Source organism: Castor canadensis, chromosome 14 (assembly GCF_047511655.1).
Source record: "Castor canadensis chromosome 14, mCasCan1.hap1v2, whole genome shotgun sequence".
Lineage (NCBI taxonomy): Eukaryota > Metazoa > Chordata > Mammalia > Rodentia > Castoridae > Castor > Castor canadensis.
Genome location: NC_133399.1, coordinates 50,036,473 through 50,052,935, shown reverse-complemented (window position 1 = coordinate 50,052,935; position 16,463 = coordinate 50,036,473). Strand labels below are relative to the sequence as shown.

Here is a 16,463-nt window from a genome sequence, read left to right as displayed (position 1 = left end):
GGTCCTGGCCGCGGGGAGGGGCGGCTGGGGTCTTAGCTGTGGGGGGCTTCCTGCCAGCGGAGGGGTTGGCTTGGGGGGAGGAATTGGGGCACTGGGAGGATCCAGCCTGTCGTGGGCTTTGGAGACTTCGAAAGGGGCTGAGCTCCTGGGGAGGGCACAGGGCGCACGGGGAACCTCGCCTGCGGAAGGGCAGGGGGAAGGGCGACAGGTCCGCTGCCTCCCCCTGGGGCGGGGTCTGTCGAAGGAGGGTTTTTCTTAAAATTCGTTTTCTTTAAATACCCGGTTTATATTTCTAGTATGTGCTTCTTGACCCGCTTTGGGGGGACACACAGTGAGCCCTGGTTTTTCTCGAGGGCCCCTGGGCGTCCTGAATTAGGGCGAGGGGGGGACTCCATGTGCCCCGCCCCCTGGGGGTGGGGCTTCCTTTGGCCTGGGGCGTGGGAGGAGGGGCCCATGGTGCCCGGGGCTGGGTGTGCTGCCCCCTCCCGGGTGGGGTGGGAGGGGATGGGGCCGGGCCGTCGGGGGCGCGGGCGCCTCAGGCCTTGGAGAAGGTTGTGGCGGCGGCGGCGGCGGCAGCCGGGCCCCCGGGGGCAGCGCCTGGCTCCTCGGCCCAGCGGTTCATGCAGCGGCGCCGCGCGTTCATGAAGAAGTTGCTGACAGTGTTGAGCTCTAGGCCGAGCTGCTGCGAGATGGTGACCTGCATCTCCTTCGACGGCCGCTTGTTCTCCTTGAATATGGCGATTAGCGTGCGCCGCTGCAGGTCGGTGAACACCAACCGCTGCTTCTTGGGCTGCAGTGCGCGCTCCTTCTGCTGCTCCTGCTCCTTGCGCTTGCAGGCTGTGGGAGGCCGGGAGCAGGCAGGAAGACGGCCCGGGGGGGGAGGGGAGGGGACCCAGGGACGGACAGTCACAGGGGTTGTGGAGGGGGAAGCAGCAAGGGCAGTAGAGACGCAGAGATACACAGAAGAAATGTCCAGAGCAGGGGCCGCATAAAGGACAGGAGGGGGCAGCAGGGAGGCAGAGACCGAAATGGAAGGCAGAGAGAGAGTGGGTAGGGACAGACATAGGGAAGCAGATAAGGTGGGAAGGGGACAAAGAAAAGAACACTGTGTGAGCACGATTCCCAAGTGTGCCCATCTCAGGCATCCCCTTAGGCCTCCTACCCACAAACCCCTTGCTCTCCCCTCCCCCAGCAAAGCCCCACACCTCCACCCCAGACTTTGACCCTGTACCCTGACCCTGAAGACCCGGAAAACTGCAGAAATTAGGATTGCTGGCTACACACACACACACCCTGCAGCTCCGACCTGGGAGATGTCATGTTGGGAAATGACAGGGGCACAATTCCATGTAAGTTATCCCATTGTGTAGACTGGAGGAAAGAGACAGTTAACTGTACGTCCTGGTGTACAACTGGCCAGACATACTCCCCACTTGCGCTATCCCTGTGGGGCCTGACCATCTTAGGACCCAGTTCAGTCTGACATTGACATCTACTGCCCAATACTGGTATCTGGGCCCCACAGCAGGTTCAGACCTATGTAGACTTTCTCCTCTCCAGCACCTAGGGACCCTGTGGAGCCAAGAGGGTCCAAGGAAAGGGGCCTTAGATAGGGAGGGGTTATACTGCTCCAGAAGCCTGGGGATACTTGAACTTGATCAGAATCTCCGTTGGCCCGTCTCACTTCCTGGAACTTTTCACCTCCCTACTCTAACCTCCTCTGTGCCAGTCCTGGTGGCCCAGTGGGACAGCATAGTGAGCTTGGGTTTTTTGGGTTCCAGAATAGTTGGGGCCAGATGGTGCACCAGATCAATGTCCACAGATGTCCGCAAAAATAAATGAATGTCCCCTGAGCTGTGTGATTCATTTCTCAGGGACAGGGGGTTCACCCATTGAGTGTGTGAACCGACATGCCACCTCTCTGCATCCTCTCCCTCTGGCTGGAGATGCTTGGAGCTTCTAATTGGCTGCTTCAGATTTTATGATTAAATAAGATGATGCAGGCTATTGAACGTGTCAGAAAATCACCTAGTGTGTGTGTGTATGAGAGAGAGAGAGAGAGAGAGGGAGGGAGAAGAACATAGAAAAATACATTTCAGAAGAAATGTATCAGTGAAACAAGACAAGGTAAAAGGGACAATTAAAGGAGTAAGAAAATCGCTGGGTGCCAGTGCTCATGCCTATAATCCTAGCTACTTGGGAGGCTGAGATCGATAGGATCCAGTTGGAGGCCATCCTGATCAAATAGTTCACAAGACCTTCTCTTTAAAATAACCAGAGCAAAATGGACTGGAGGTGTGGCTCAGATGGTAGAGCACACAGCCCTGAGTTCAAACCCCAGTCCTATGGGAAAAAAATGGTAGGAATTGGACCCTTCTGTGCACTCTTGAAAACTTCATTCATTCATTCACCTAACAATTTTCTCTTAAATTCATCCTTCATTTACAGTGGAGACAGAATCTTAAATGCTTCTTGGAACACTCACAAGACCAAGGTGTGCAGAGCCTTACATGGATTCTATTACTCAATCCCTGTGACCATAATTCCACAAGCAGGGGATTTTTCTCCTTATTTACACAGAGATGGCAAGTCACTGAGGCAGGGTTGCCCAGCTGCAGGCCGGCAAGAAGCGGTTGACCCTTCCGGCCCAGGGAGAGAGGGGAGGTGTGGTCTCCTTGAGTCCCTAATGGGGACCCCGAGGCAGAGACTGGGGGGAAGGGCCAGGCGCAGTAGAGTCGTGAAAAAAACTTCGTGTTTTGTCGATGGCAGCAGAAAGAGGCTGGGCCGCCCCCCTTTCCCAGCGTTCAATCTAATTACAGCTGCTCACAGCCCAGATCGATCCGCTCCAGTCGGAGCTGTTTACTGCTAGTAGCTTTTGTCATCGGCCCATCCCCCACAGACCCCCGCAGATGTGGGAGTGGGGGGACGAAAACCTCCCTCCAAGGCACGAGTATCCAGCACCACCCACTCACATACCCCACCAAAGGCCACCCAACCACAGGGCAGGTGTGAGCCTGTTCTATGGAGGGAAAAAAGGCTGGGAGAGAGGGCAGAGGGTTCTCGGAGCTGGGGACAGGCGGCAAGGATGGGGAGTCAACCTGAAGGCAGCGTGGCTTGCTCCACAAGCTGCTTGCTAGAACCCGGTCCATGGCCACTGCTTCCACAGGGACCTCCACGTGTCAGCACAGTGGCTCTCAACTCTCCTCCATCACCACCTAGTCCTTCTCCTCCTCCTCTTCCACCATCACCTCCTCCTTCATCACTTCCATCTCCACCTTCTCCATCATCTACTTCTCCATCACCACCTCCTCTGCCTCCTCCTACTCCATCACTTCCTTCTCCACCACCACCACTTCCTTCTCCTCCATCACCTCCTCCTCCATCATGTGCATCAGTTTTACCACCATGGCCTCTTTCAGGGTCAGTCTCCCTCTACCCCATCAGGTCCTCCACCTGTGCCCATCCCTCCCCCTCAACGCCTGCTTTCTTCCCCTCTACCCAGACCATAGACCATCAGCATCATGACCCCACCCCACTGTCATACTACAGAGTCCCACCCTGTGTGTGTCCAACACAAGGTGAAGTGATCCCATTCCCTGGGGCTCCCAGCTGGACACAGATGGGCAGCAGGCAGACCTGGCCTGTGGGGTTATTGGGGCTGGAGGGGTCAGTAGACTTGCTTGGAAGCCTGGGCAAGTCATTCCCCTTGTAGGCCTCAGTCTCATGACAGGCATTTTTCAGCACAAGCCAGCTGTCCAGAATCATTCTGCAGCTCCTTGTTTTATCCAGGACCACTCACCTCCATCCAGGTCACCTCTCCATCCTCACCTCCTCCCTCAGCTCTTTCTCTGTGGACATACTGGTCTCATTTCAGTCCAACCCCAGGACCTTTGCACTAGCTGTCCTCTCTCCCTTATGTGCTTTCCTCAAGTTGCCTCATAGCTCCCTCAAGTCTTGGCTCAAGTATCTCCCTCCCTGGAAGCCTGCTAGCCTGCATTTCATCCCATCACTCCCTTCTCTACCCCACCCTTTTCTTCATTCTATTTGCTCACAGCATGGTCCTTAAAGGCCATTCTGGCAGGATCCACTGGGGGCCCCTCCCCCACTGCCTGCCCTCACTTCCTTGTAGACTCCAGGGACTGAGCGCTGGAGACGAAGAGCAGAAGGTCAGAGAAGCTCTGATCATACAACATCAGTCCTCCACCTTCTGTCCCCTCTGCTGGGGTCTAGGGATTAGGAGGTGGCCTGGTTCCTGGGAATCCCAGCAGTCCTGGACCATCAACCACTATCCTCAGATGGAGACAGCACATGTGTCATGGGGGGTGGGGCTCTGCAGTGTCAAGAAGCCCAGCTCCAGGGCACTGCCCCTCACTCTCCAAACTTATCATCTTATTTTTTGCCCCCGCGGGGCAGGGACACGACCTTGATTGCCCTCTTTGACCAGTTGTCCTGCAGTTCCTCCTGATTCCGGCAGAGGGCAGCCGTCTCCGCCCCAGCCTAGACTGAGCCTTTTGGTCGGTGTGGTGGGGGGCAAAGGGAAATGAACTGGGGCAACTCCCAAGTTCAGGATGGAAGCCCTTTTGCTTCAAACCCTTGAACTTGCCCCAGCGCACACGTGTTCCCTGCTTCCTGCTTTTCTAGAAAGTTGCTAGGGTTATCAGGCCACCCAGGGGCCAGGCTGGCCATCAGACTGCTGAGTGTTGGACCCTCTGGTTCCTCAACTGCATAATGGTCCCAACCTGTCCTCTCTTTGCTGGACTATGGGAAACAAAAGTCTTGAGTAAGGTGAGGGTTAGAAAAGACCTACCCCTGTTTCCATCTGGAAATCCCTGGGCTCTGTGTGGCCACGAGGTTCTGCCCCCTCTCAGGACAGGTCCTAAGCCTCTTCCCCTCTCCCCTCTCCCCTGTCCAGCTTCCTGGACAGAAGATGGATGGAGAAACTGACATTTGGAGTAGAGAGTTGGACTGTCCCAGCCAGGTAACTCCTACACATTCCTTAAGGCCCAGTTGCAAAGGTCCTTTCCTTTCACCCTCTGCAGAGCCCTGACTCCCTCCTCTGGGATCCCCTGTCACTGTCCCTTCTTATGGCCCTGCCCTGACTCTGTAGGGCATAGTCACCCAGCACAGAGTGGGTCTACAGAAGGCTGAGTGTGTTTGTACAAGGACTAGCACAGCTAAGAGTATAGCTAAGCCATTGATCAAGTGGCAGGGACTCCCTCTCAGTTGGGGGCTGGGGGTTTAGTCACTCCTAAGTGGATCTGCCTGCATCCTGGCTGCAGTTGAAGGTGACCATCTGAAAGACACCAACTCCTTTCTGCCTCACCTTCCCCCCAACTTACCTGTCCCTCTCCCTGCTGTTCTCCTTCCTCCCCCCCCAGAAGCCCTCAGTGTGGCTGTGTATGGAACTGGGGTACAGTGCAGTGCCTGCCTCCTCCTTGGCTCAGAGGGCACCTCTGAGCTTGCAAACCTCTGTGCCCATGTGGGTTGCCTATGGACTCTCTGATGGCCTGGTGGGGATGAGGGTGAAGCAGGGAGCTGCATGGCCTCAAGGCTTGTACACGTGCACTTGGCTACAATTTGTGGATGTCCATGTGTGCCCAGGCTGCCTATGTGTGACAATCTGGAGAACTTGTGATTGTAGCAAGAGTGGACTCTGTGGCTGGTGGGAAAGTGTGGGCAGCTGTATGCAGACCTGGTGAGAGTGGCTGTGGCTGTGAGCAATGGGGGACCTCAGAGTAAATGACAGTCACTTTTGACTGGCTAAGGGTGCAGCTAGGGCAGCCCTTCTCTGCCTGCCTCAGTCCCCCCTCACAATTCCAGATCAATGGGGACACAGGTCACGCTCTGGAGTGGTCTTGAACACTCACCTTGGGTGTGTGGATGTTGGTTTCCTGGTTTATCAAGTGACCCATAATCTTTGTGTCCCCATCTGTAGGTGAGGATGACAGCCCCACAGAGCAGGATCATGGCAGTCTATGAAGTGTGTTGTGAATGGGTGCCAGAGTGGAGCCCTGCGGCCAGGCCAGGCATTCATTCATTCCAAATTTGTCAGGCACTGCTGTGAGAGGGGCAGAACATGATGGCTGGGGGAACATGTCACTCTAATAATCAAGGGACACATGGGATGCTGCAGCCGACATTTTGTCCCAAAACATGGAAACAGACTCACTCTGCTCTGAGTGGCGAGGAGGCTGGCACTGGGGTGAGGCCATAGGGGCAGCATGGGCTCAGCCAGGCATGCCCATGGGTATGGGTTTAGGCCAGGAGGATGGAATTGGAGACAAAGCCCAGGCCTTGGGTACACTGGAGAGTGGGTGAGCACAGAGACAGTGACAATACCAGGTTGGCACAACCAGAAGAGGCCTAAACCAGGATGGCACCAGGAATCCAGGCCTCCCAAAGTCCGGGTGACAGGGAAGGGCACAGCTGCAGAATGCTCAGAGGTGGACTAAGAAACCTCTGTGACGTCTTCCCTCCCTCTGTGTCCTACGCCAGGTCCCTGCCATGCTGAGCTGCCCTGAGCATTCCACACCAGCTTCTGCCGGACAGAGCTGATGGGTGACTTGGCCAAGGTCACTCAGCCTCCCTGGGGGGGGTGGGACAGACGCTCTGACTTCCTTTGTCTGACCAGGCACCCTGGGCCAGCCAGAAATGGGGTTCCCACTGGTGGCGGGAATATGGATCTTCTCCAGGGAGAACATGCCAAGCCTCTGTCCCCAGTGAGGGTCTTCAGAGGTTCCTTAGGCCCTCCTCTGTCTCCAACCTGTCCCTTCTCCTCCCCCTGCCTGCCCTGCCCACCTCTGGAAGGGGGAGGAGGATTTGGCCCACCTTGGCAGGGCCTGGCCTCCAGAAGCTCTGCCTCCCTCTCCTCAGCAGCTTCCAGATGGGATTTTAATAGGCACATTTTCAAATTAGTTCTGAGGTTTTCAAAGGCTTATCAGAGAGACCAGCAGGGGCCCGCCCTTTCCTGGGGGCCCCATCTGGAAGTTGGACTACTGGGGTGTAGCTGCCCAGGGGCAGCTCAGGTTTGGACATTCGGGAACAGAGATGCCCCACTCCTGCGCCCTTACACTGGGCAAACTGAGTTAGCACATGCACACAAACACACACAGAACTTTGATTCTTAATAAGGCATTCAGGAGCACAGCAGTAGGCAGTTGGAAATGAATTTGAAAAAGATGACAGAAAAGGAAACAGTGATAAGAAAAAAGACAGAGAGGCCAACCCAGAAAACATGGGTGTGTGACTGAGCATTTCAATTATTAGGAAATTAATCCAAGATAAAGTCACACAGCAGAATGAGCCGCCCTCAGACATATTTAGTGAAGCCCTAGGGTGACCGCAAATGTCTCTCAATAGCCTAAATGCGAGCTGAGTGAGACATGGTTAAACAATGAATGAAATGACCACACAGTAAAATACCAGGTGGCAACAGGGACCCAAGTGGTTTTCTACTGATGTGGATTTCACTGCCCAGCCTCTTGTGCGGAGGGGGAGGACACCCAACATAATTGTTCATGTTTTTAGTATTTTTTTTTTGTGGTGGTGGTGGGGGGGTTGAACTCAGGACCTTAAGCTTGCTAGTCAGGCGCTCTATCACTTGAGCCACCCAGGTTTACTCTATGTTTTTTAAGAAAAGAAGGGAAATAAAAAGAGTTTGCAACTAAAGGTGTTTTAAATGTAGTCCCTCTGGAGGAGAAATTGAAACGAGTTTGAAAAAAAAAAAGGAGGAATGAAGCCTTCCTCCAGTTTCATTTAAATTTGGGAGTTGGTCAATATGGTAACTATTTAAAATAATATAGAAGTCCATGATGGCAGCTTACACCTGTCATCCCAGCCTTGGGGTGGCAGAGACAGGAGGATCCCCAGTTACAGGTTAGCCTGAAGTGAATCCTTGATTTAAAAAATTAGTAATACAGGATGTCCTTTAAAAATCCGATGAGGAAAAACAGAAGGGAGGTGGAGGAAGAGAACGGGGACAGAAAGCAGGCTCTGAAGCCCAGCGCCCCAACACCGGGCCTCCAGGGGCTCTGGTGGGGAAGAACTGGAGCCTCAAGGCTGAGCCTCAAGGCTGCGCCCCGGGTCACCACGCTCTCCCATCCGCGCCTGGTACCCTGAAGCTCCGCAGCCGCGGATGTTTAGCTCCGGGGTCCCTGTCCTCCGATGCCTGGTCACGTGCGCCCCAGTCCCGCTGGGCTGCGGAGGGCGACTGAGCGGTGGGTGTTTAGGTTTTCCTGAATCCCACACTAGCAAAGGGTGGATTTGCAGAACGCGGCGGGACTAGCACCACTACCCAGCACTGCAGGGCGGTGTTTGCCAGGTGGGAAACTGAGGAGCATATACTTCCCCAACGGTCCTGGGGACTCACAAAGGCGCTTGGAAACGCGGAGGTCCCTGTTTTCTCAGCGCCCAGCGTCTTACAGTCAGGCATCACAGCCTCTGGCAGGCAAGACCTCTTCCAGCCCCCCAGTGCTAAGGGTCCGGCAGCGTCTGCTCAGAAGCAGAGACAGGTGGTGACCTGAGGACGCATGAACCACTACCCCCAGCCTCCAGGGCAGGTCTTCAAACTGCGCAGCACTGCGCGCAGGAGACACCAGGTTCTTCCACATGCTCCGGAGCCTCGGAGCTTCCTTGGGGTCTTGCAGGTGCTAGACCCAAGAAGAACTCAGAATTTGGAGTCTGAGTCTATGCACTTGTCAAAGTGTGAATCTACACGCTGATCCGTGCAACTCTCTCTAGCCACTGGTCCAGATCACGGACACATTTCCCTATTCTTGTTTCTCTCTGCTGTGAATCTGTGGCTTTGTGTAGTGACTCTGTAAGTATGCAGGGCTTCCCAACGGTTCCTCCCTGATCTCTCCACCTGGCAAGACTCCAGAGGATAGAAGGTTCCAGTTTCCGAGCCCCACTTACAAGTACACTTACTTGACAAGGGGGAAAACTGAGGCCTGCCCCGTGTCCAGGGCCTGCCCAATGTCACATGGATCTCTCAGACCCCAACCTACTCCCTCTGGTCCCAGCCTTTCCCTGCCCCCAGCACTACCTTCCATATTGATCAGGGTCTATATTTAATTAAAAACTTGATTCAAACCAGCTTGAGCTCTTCTGGTTAAGCTGGACTGCTTGCCAGCTCATACAAAGAGGCTGCCAGGGGCCCAGCCTCACTCCAGTAGCCACCCCAACTCCTACTTCCCAGCCTTTGTCCCCATCCACCCTGACAGCCAGAAATGCCCTCCCCTATCCATGCAGGAGGGCAGAATTGGGGAGTAGGTTGCCACAGACAAGGAAGTGTTAGAAGCTCTAAAGCGGCCATAAAAAGCCTCCTTAGCTTGAGGGGAAGAGGTTAGCAAGAGGTGGGAGTAGAGATGGAGACCAGGGAGGAGGCGGTGGTGACTGGGGGGGTTGGGGTGGGGTTGGGGTGGGCTGATTCAGAGTAGAGTAGTAATGGTTGATAGGGAAGAAGCTCAGGATGGAGAGATCTAAGGAGGAGAATGGGTGGGTCTTAGCTGTAAGACTTTAGTCTAAGGGGACTTCAGAGTAAAGGTGCAGAATGCCAGCCCCAGCCTCTCACCAAGAATGGATTTCCCTGGACTCATCTGTGGACTTTTCTGGGATGACGGATAGGGTGGGAGTAGTGATCATGTCTGTCTACCAGGCTCAGATGAGACATCCAGTGCTGGACTCAGCTAACCCTGGCCAGCTGGCGTGACAGAGGAAACAGTTCACCAGGAAATTCTGAGTGGGGATCGTGAGCTGGAAAGGAGGAGACTGGAAGCTGTCCCCACTCCTCTCTGAAGGCCTCTGCTAGGCTCTAAGGGGAGGTGGAGAGTGGAGAACAGGGATTCATGTGCCCACAATACTGTCATCAGGGAGCCCAAGGGGCAAACATGGATCTCACAACCTGTAAAAAAAACAAGCAAATGGTGACTGCCATGAGGTGGAGAGGCAGAGCTGGTTGCTGCTCACCACAGAAGGGTCACTTTCTCCTCATCCTGCTTCAGAGCCACCCAGCTGCTGTCCTGGGTCTCAATGCCCAGAGGAACTTCCTCACCTTTGTCCAGATTGCCAGGAATGCCACCCCTAGGATATCAAGAAACTTGGGCACACACCCTGGCCCTTAACTCCACCAGGCTTGGCATCAGAGGGTGGAGGCATCCTGCCTCACTCCATTTACGGAAGCTGGGTGGGCTGTCTGCCATCGTCCAGCCTGGCTCGTCATCAAAAAGAGGGTGTGGGACATTGGCAAATGGTTTTCCTTGTCTCAGCCTCAGCTGGATTCTCTGTTAAATGGGTATAATCACTGCATCCAGTTTAAAAGATCATTCTAGAGGGTTCCATCTCTTGTCCCTTGTGGGTGAGCCTGGGGCATCCCAGCTGGCCCACTTCTCAGGGTATGCCTGCTTTTCTCCCCCCACCTGCAGCCCATGTGAGTCTGCAGACCCCAATCTTCTCCAGCACTCCTGGCTACTCTGAGGGGTTCCTGTAATTGTGTCCATCTCTCAGATGAGAAAACTGAGACTCAGACTCTGCCCAAGATAAGTCAGGGACAAAGCCCATGTGAGGCCCAGATCGCTGAGCTCCCCAAGCAACCTGACAGTTCTCTCTCCTGCCTGGTGGGGCTATGGCCTCTTTTCTGGGACCTCTTTTCTGGAGGCACCTCTGGCCAGTGGGCAGTGAGATTTTCACCAGAGGCAAAGTGCCACAGTGCTCGTGGTGGTATGGACTCTCCCTTTTCTTCTCCATCCAGGATGGAGGAAGCAGGGTGGAGTGGGCAGGACCTGACAAGTCTGGAGGGCAGACTGTTGCCTCTTCATTTTTCCTTTCCATATCCAGATCCTTTGGGACGCAGCCTCTATAGCTCCTGCTCACCCTCCCCCCACCAAATGTGCCATTACTATGCCAGCGCCATTAGCATTCGGTTCCAGAACCAGCTCTGGGTTTTATCCTGAGGACAATTTGTTTCATTTAGAGGCTAAGCAACCCATGGGGCCTGGGGTGGGGGGGGTCCCTCCCTGCCTCAGTTTCCCCCACTCTGGTCTCCACCATCCCTCAGGGATTCTGGGCTCCTGCCTTCCCAACAGTTGAGGACAAGGAGGAAGAGACACAGGTCCCTTTCTTCAGCTGCCTCCTGATATTTTATTATGTATATGTATATTTTTTCTGATCAGTTACAAAAAATACTTTTCCTCCGGAGTTGCAATTTAAACAATATTTGAAAACGGCCAAAGCTATCGACCCTGCGACGGTGATGAATTAGAGACGGTAATTCGAATTCATCGACCGCCCCCACCCGCCAGGAGCCGGCTGCCCCTCCCCCAGCCCTTCTCCCATAATCACAGTTTGATATGCTGCTGGAGGGGCAAAGCTCCCAGTTTGGTGGGAATAGGATGGGGGGGGGGCACTGCAGGATGGGTCTTACTTGGACTGGCGGGTCCCAGAATCACAGAGAGGTAGAGTCAGAACCTGGGTCTCACTCCTCTAAACACACCTTTCATAGATGGGTAAACTGAGGCACGCAGACTATGCATCGGGATCTGGGACTCAGATATTTGTAGGATTTCTTGTATACTTCCATGAAACAAAGAAAACAGTGACTCCCTCTTTGCTCCTTCCCCTGCCCTGAGATACACAAGGGAGGCTTGCCAGACCTGGAACCAGGTAGTGAATGGAGGGATGAGGACATGGCTTGGGTATGTGAGATCCTGTAGCCCCAGAACGCTCTCAACTCCCCTTTTCCTGCCTCTGTTTTTCTCTTTGTCTTCCCAGCTCATTTTTTCCTTCCTAGTATTATTCTCTGTTTTGGTTTTTCTTCTCATTTCTCTCTCTTCTCTCTCTTCTTTCTCTTCTCTCTCTCTCTCTCCTCTCTCTCTCTCTCTCTCTCCTCTCTCTCTCTCTCTCTCTCTCTCTCTCTGCTTCTCTCTCCTCCCCATCGCTCTTTTCCCTTCTCTAGCTGCACATGTGTGTCTTTACCCGTCTTTGTCCCTTCCCTTGGCCCGCATCTGATGGGACACTCCGCGGCTTGGGGACAGTGGCGAGGGCCGAGAAGGCTGGCGCGCAAGGGGCGGAAACTTTCTGGGTCGGGGAGGAGGCCGCCGGCGGATCTCGCTGCGCGGATCGGGGAGGCGGAGGAGGAAGGGTAAGTCCTCCTTGGAGGATAGTCTGAGGTGGTTCTCGCTGCAGGCGGCTCGAGCACCTGCAGACGCTTTCGACCATCACCCGGCTGCACGGCTTGTTGAGGGTAGGACGCGCCGGTCGCCTCCCCCTAAACGCTGCGATTTGCCGCCACTTAACCGCTTTCCATTTGCGCAGCAACCGGAACTAAAGGCCTCGGCCGAAGCCTAATTACCCCGCAACCCGTGGCCACCACTTCTGACATCCCAGGCAATGTGCAGGTATAGAAGTGACCCTAAGCAGGCAGAAGCGCGGCCAGGTCACAGCAGAGCGGGGACAGGCCGGGAGGTCCTGGTCATTATCCCCAAAGCTCAGTGCCCTGCGCTCACCTGCAGCCGCCTAGGCTCCGTGAGGTGCCCACGATTCTAATTCATGTTTCCTCAACAGCAAACAGACTCAGGGAGCTGAGACTGTTCACTATAGCTGCAGAGCTTGCAGGCGGCAATGCCAAGAGCAACCAGCCTGTTTCCCCACTGTAGTTACATCTAGATAGGAAGGGGAGCACTGAGACCTGTGGCCATGGGGCCAGGGAAGTGAACATGGTGAAAGAGCTCCTAAACATTAGGTGGTCCACACACAGGCTCCTCCCCCCACCACGGGACTTCTCACCTGGGCAGCAGCTTATTTCTGTGATAGACAATCTTTTGTGTCCCCCCCCAAAATATGTCATTCAAATACCACTAACTGGTCACCTTAAGTACATAAGATGGTAGAAATGTGGAGCGTGGCATGGCTTCTGGGTACACCATAGCAGACACAACATCCCCAAATACATGCACTGGAGAGGAGGTGCTAGGCAGGGGCAAAATGGGGGTTTGGTAAGAGCCTCTTAGAGTCTTGAGGAGCATATGGGATATGCTCTCTACCACCTGAGGTTTTCACATGGCAGAGCAGAGCAGACCTGGGCAGTGTGTTGATACAACTGAACATCCACGGGGCTAACACAAAATCCTTGCGTGTGTGGTAGGGAACAGGACCCAGCGGTTGGGTTCTTTACACAAAACTGCCCATGTACTGATAGCCATTTCTAACATGTTCAAACAACCTCCCTGGGAACTTAGGTATCTGCCACACTTGAAAGACAATTTATTTCCCCCAATGTCCCAAAGTGGGGAATCTAAAAATCCCCACAGGAGGTTCTGGTTAGGCACCTGGCCTTGCAGAAGGGGGAAACCAAGGTTCATCTGTGGGTGCAGGCTCCAGGAGGTTGTTCCATGGGCCTGGGGAGTAGAGAGAGAGCAGTTTTTTGTGGGGGGGGCAACAACACAGGACCATTTCTGTCCTCCAACTGCTGCTCCTCTTCCCCAGCCCCCCCTCCCGCTGGGCATGCTGGGGGTACAGTTGAATCCCTCCTGCCTCTGCGATAATGGGGTATCTTGCTGGAGACCCCGCCTGCACACACAGCCCCCCCCACCCACCCCCACCCCGCCCTTCTCGCCCTTGTGTGCAGAGAAGCTAATCGATCTGGCGCTAGAAGCTGCTATTGTCCCTGCTGCTGGGTGCACAGCCCCCTTCCCAACAAGGCCAGGGAAGACCCCTACCTAGGCCAGGGCTTTTCTTGCATCCCCACAAACACACAGGATGTAGGGTGCTGACCCACTTCCTTGCTGAGGGCAGATGTAGAACTAACGGTTGTCTGCTGGGAGGAAGGAGGGAGCGGGTCCCCAGAAGGCTGATGCCTAAGTGGGAGAGAGATAAGAGACAGACGGAGAGAAGAAAGAATAAGGAGAACCACGGAAAGCAAGCGAAAGAAAAGCAAGTTGTTCGGATAGGGAGAAGTAGAAATGAGAGATAAAACCAGAAAGCAAGGCGGGCAGGGGCGCATGCATCCAAGGAAGAAGCAAACGCCCGGCAGCCGGCCAGGCCGGAGTGTGAAGGCCTCCAGCGAGAGCCGAGGGTCCCCGGGGCCGCCCCTCCCCCGCCCACTCTCGGGTGACCTTTGCCAGCGGCCAGAGCGGAGGGGGGGGGGGCGGGTAGGGACTATCGATCGCCGGGACAAGCTACAAAGAAGAACGCGCCGGGGGCTGGGGATTGAGCGGGGCCAGCCTTGGCTGCGGAGGCGGTGTACCGATCTGGCGCTCGGTGGCTGGGGACTAGAGGTCCAACTGTCCCTGTCTAAGGCGGTTCGGAGAAGAGTAGCACTCAGAGCTGACACTAACAACGGGGCATTTCCCGGGACACAGCACCCCCACACACCCAAGGCGCGCGCACACAGACATATACACATGTATACACGTACACAATTATCCATCCTGAGCAGAGCTTCTGGAAACGGCTCAGACTCTCCTGGCAGCACAAAGGGGACAAGGGACGCCTAGGGTTCCCAAAGAGGAAGGGGAGTCGGCGGGGTAGGGGAAGACCGCACAAATCTTTTTTTCCTTTCGGCGAAGGTACAAATGGTCAGAAGCTACGGTCGCAGTCTAACCAACTGAGAGGAGCCCCAGGCTAGCGGGGCGTACGGTCGGGGCGTGGGGAGGGGATCCAGGCACCCCAGTGCCGCCCGGCTCAGCGCTGAGGAACCTTGTGCTGGCGCTCTGGGGTCCGGTGGTGAGCACTGCGCTCCTACCTGCAAGACGCAGCGCCGACATGCGCTGGAACTCCGGCTCCTGTAGCCACTTCCACATCCTGCGGAAGGTCTCGCGGCCCGACTTGAGCTTGCTCCACGGCTTGGGGTTGCGCAGCAGGTCGGAGAGCGTGCCTTGCGAGCGGCACAGGATGCGCTGCGCGAAGATGGCCTGCGGGATGCTGTACCGCTTCAGCTCCGCGGTGATGCGCTGCGCCACCTCCTTAGTGTTGATCTCCTCCGCTGCCGCGCCGGCTCCCGGGCCGCCGCCACCACCGCCTGGGCCGCCTCCGCCAGAGTGCGGCCCATGAGCCCCGGCCGCCGCCAGCCCGCCCAGCGGCGCCAGCAGCCCCGCGGCGCCCCCGCCGCCCGCTCCACCGCCACCTGCACCGCTGCCGCCTCCCGGCAGCCCGCGGGCCAACGCGTCCTCGGCTCGCCCCAGCAGCGCGGCGTGTGACTCGAAGGCAGCGGGCGGCAGCAGCTTGTCCCCCGCCAGGTGGCTCGGCGCCCCGTAGGCGGCCAGCGGTGGCGGCGGTGGCGGCGGCGGAGGCTGCGGAGCACTATGTAGAGCGGGAGGCAACGGGTTAGACAGAGGCGACAGAGGCGACCCCATGGCGGGCAGCTCCTTGCCATAGGGCCCGTAGAGGTGGCCCACGGAAGCAAGCGCCGCACGCTCGTCGCGCATAAGGGTGAAGCTGCCGCTCACGCTGGCAGCCAGGCGCTGCGGCGGGGGCGGCGGGGGCGGCGCGGCCGCAGGGTGCGGATGCGCGTGGGGGTGGCCGCTGTGTGCCCCGGCCACAGCCGCGGCTGCTGCGTGCTGGTGGAACTTGTCAGCCACGGCCGCGAGAGGCGGCAGGTGCTGCAGGGGCGTGAGCGTTGTGTAGGTGCCGCCCAGGCCAGGGGCCTCGCAGGCCATGCCCATGGCTGGGTGCAACGGGCCCGCCAGCTCCCCGCGAAAGTCAGCGCCACCGCCCGCGCCGCCGGCGCCACCCGCGCCACCGGCGCCACCGGCGCCACCGCCGCCGTCCAGTAAGCTGGCCATGCCGGCCACCAGGCCCGGGCGACCGGGCGCCACCAGGCTACGGTGAGGAGCAGCCGCCGACCGCGCGTGGCCCGGGCTCAGCAGCTCTCCCGCTTGCGCGTGAGCCACGCTGTGCAGCCCCCCCAGGCTTTCCAGGCTCAGCTCCATGCTCGGCCGTTGCACGCGGGCTCCTTGCCGGCTCGGCTGTCCGCCAGCCGCGCGCGCTGCTCGGCGCCGGCCCCGCGCGCTCAAGACAGCCGCATGGCCCCAGCCCGCTCCCCGGTGGCTGCGCGGGAGGCTGCCCGGCTGCGCGACGCACGGCCCGGCCCGGCTGCGAGCGCGGCCACCAGGATGTGGAAGAGGAACAGCCGCCGGCCGCCGGGCCCGGGTCTGACGTCAGCGCCCCCGCCCACCTGCTCCGGCCGCTGCTGCCTCCCGCCGCCTCGCTCTCCGCCTGCCCCTACCCACTCCAGCGCCAAACTCGCCTTAGTGGGCCAATACTGGGGCTTCTTGGCCCCCTAACCCTGCGCCCGCTTGCGGACGCAGTTGTTGGAACCATTTGTATCAGGGGCACAACGGACTGAGCGGGGGGGGGGGGAGTCCAAGGACCCCTAGGTGGGCCTGGGGTACTCCGTGTCTTTGATTTCGTGTCTCTATGGTTCTCTCCGGTGTCCAAATGTGACTTTCCCGCCTGGCGCCCGACTACCT

General features: G+C 57.0%; 1 protein-coding gene across 1 annotated transcript; it reads right to left on the bottom strand.

The window, feature by feature from the left end:
- Positions 1-535: 535 nt before the first annotated feature.
- On the bottom strand, positions 536-15,923 carry Onecut3 (one cut homeobox 3). Its single transcript, XM_020183299.2, has 2 exons — positions 14,738-15,923; positions 536-837 (listed from the first exon to the last, which is right to left on the bottom strand). Exons 1-2 carry the CDS (start codon positions 15,921-15,923, stop codon positions 536-538), a joined length of 1,488 nt encoding a protein of 495 aa, XP_020038888.2.
- Positions 15,924-16,463: the final 540 nt, after the last annotated feature.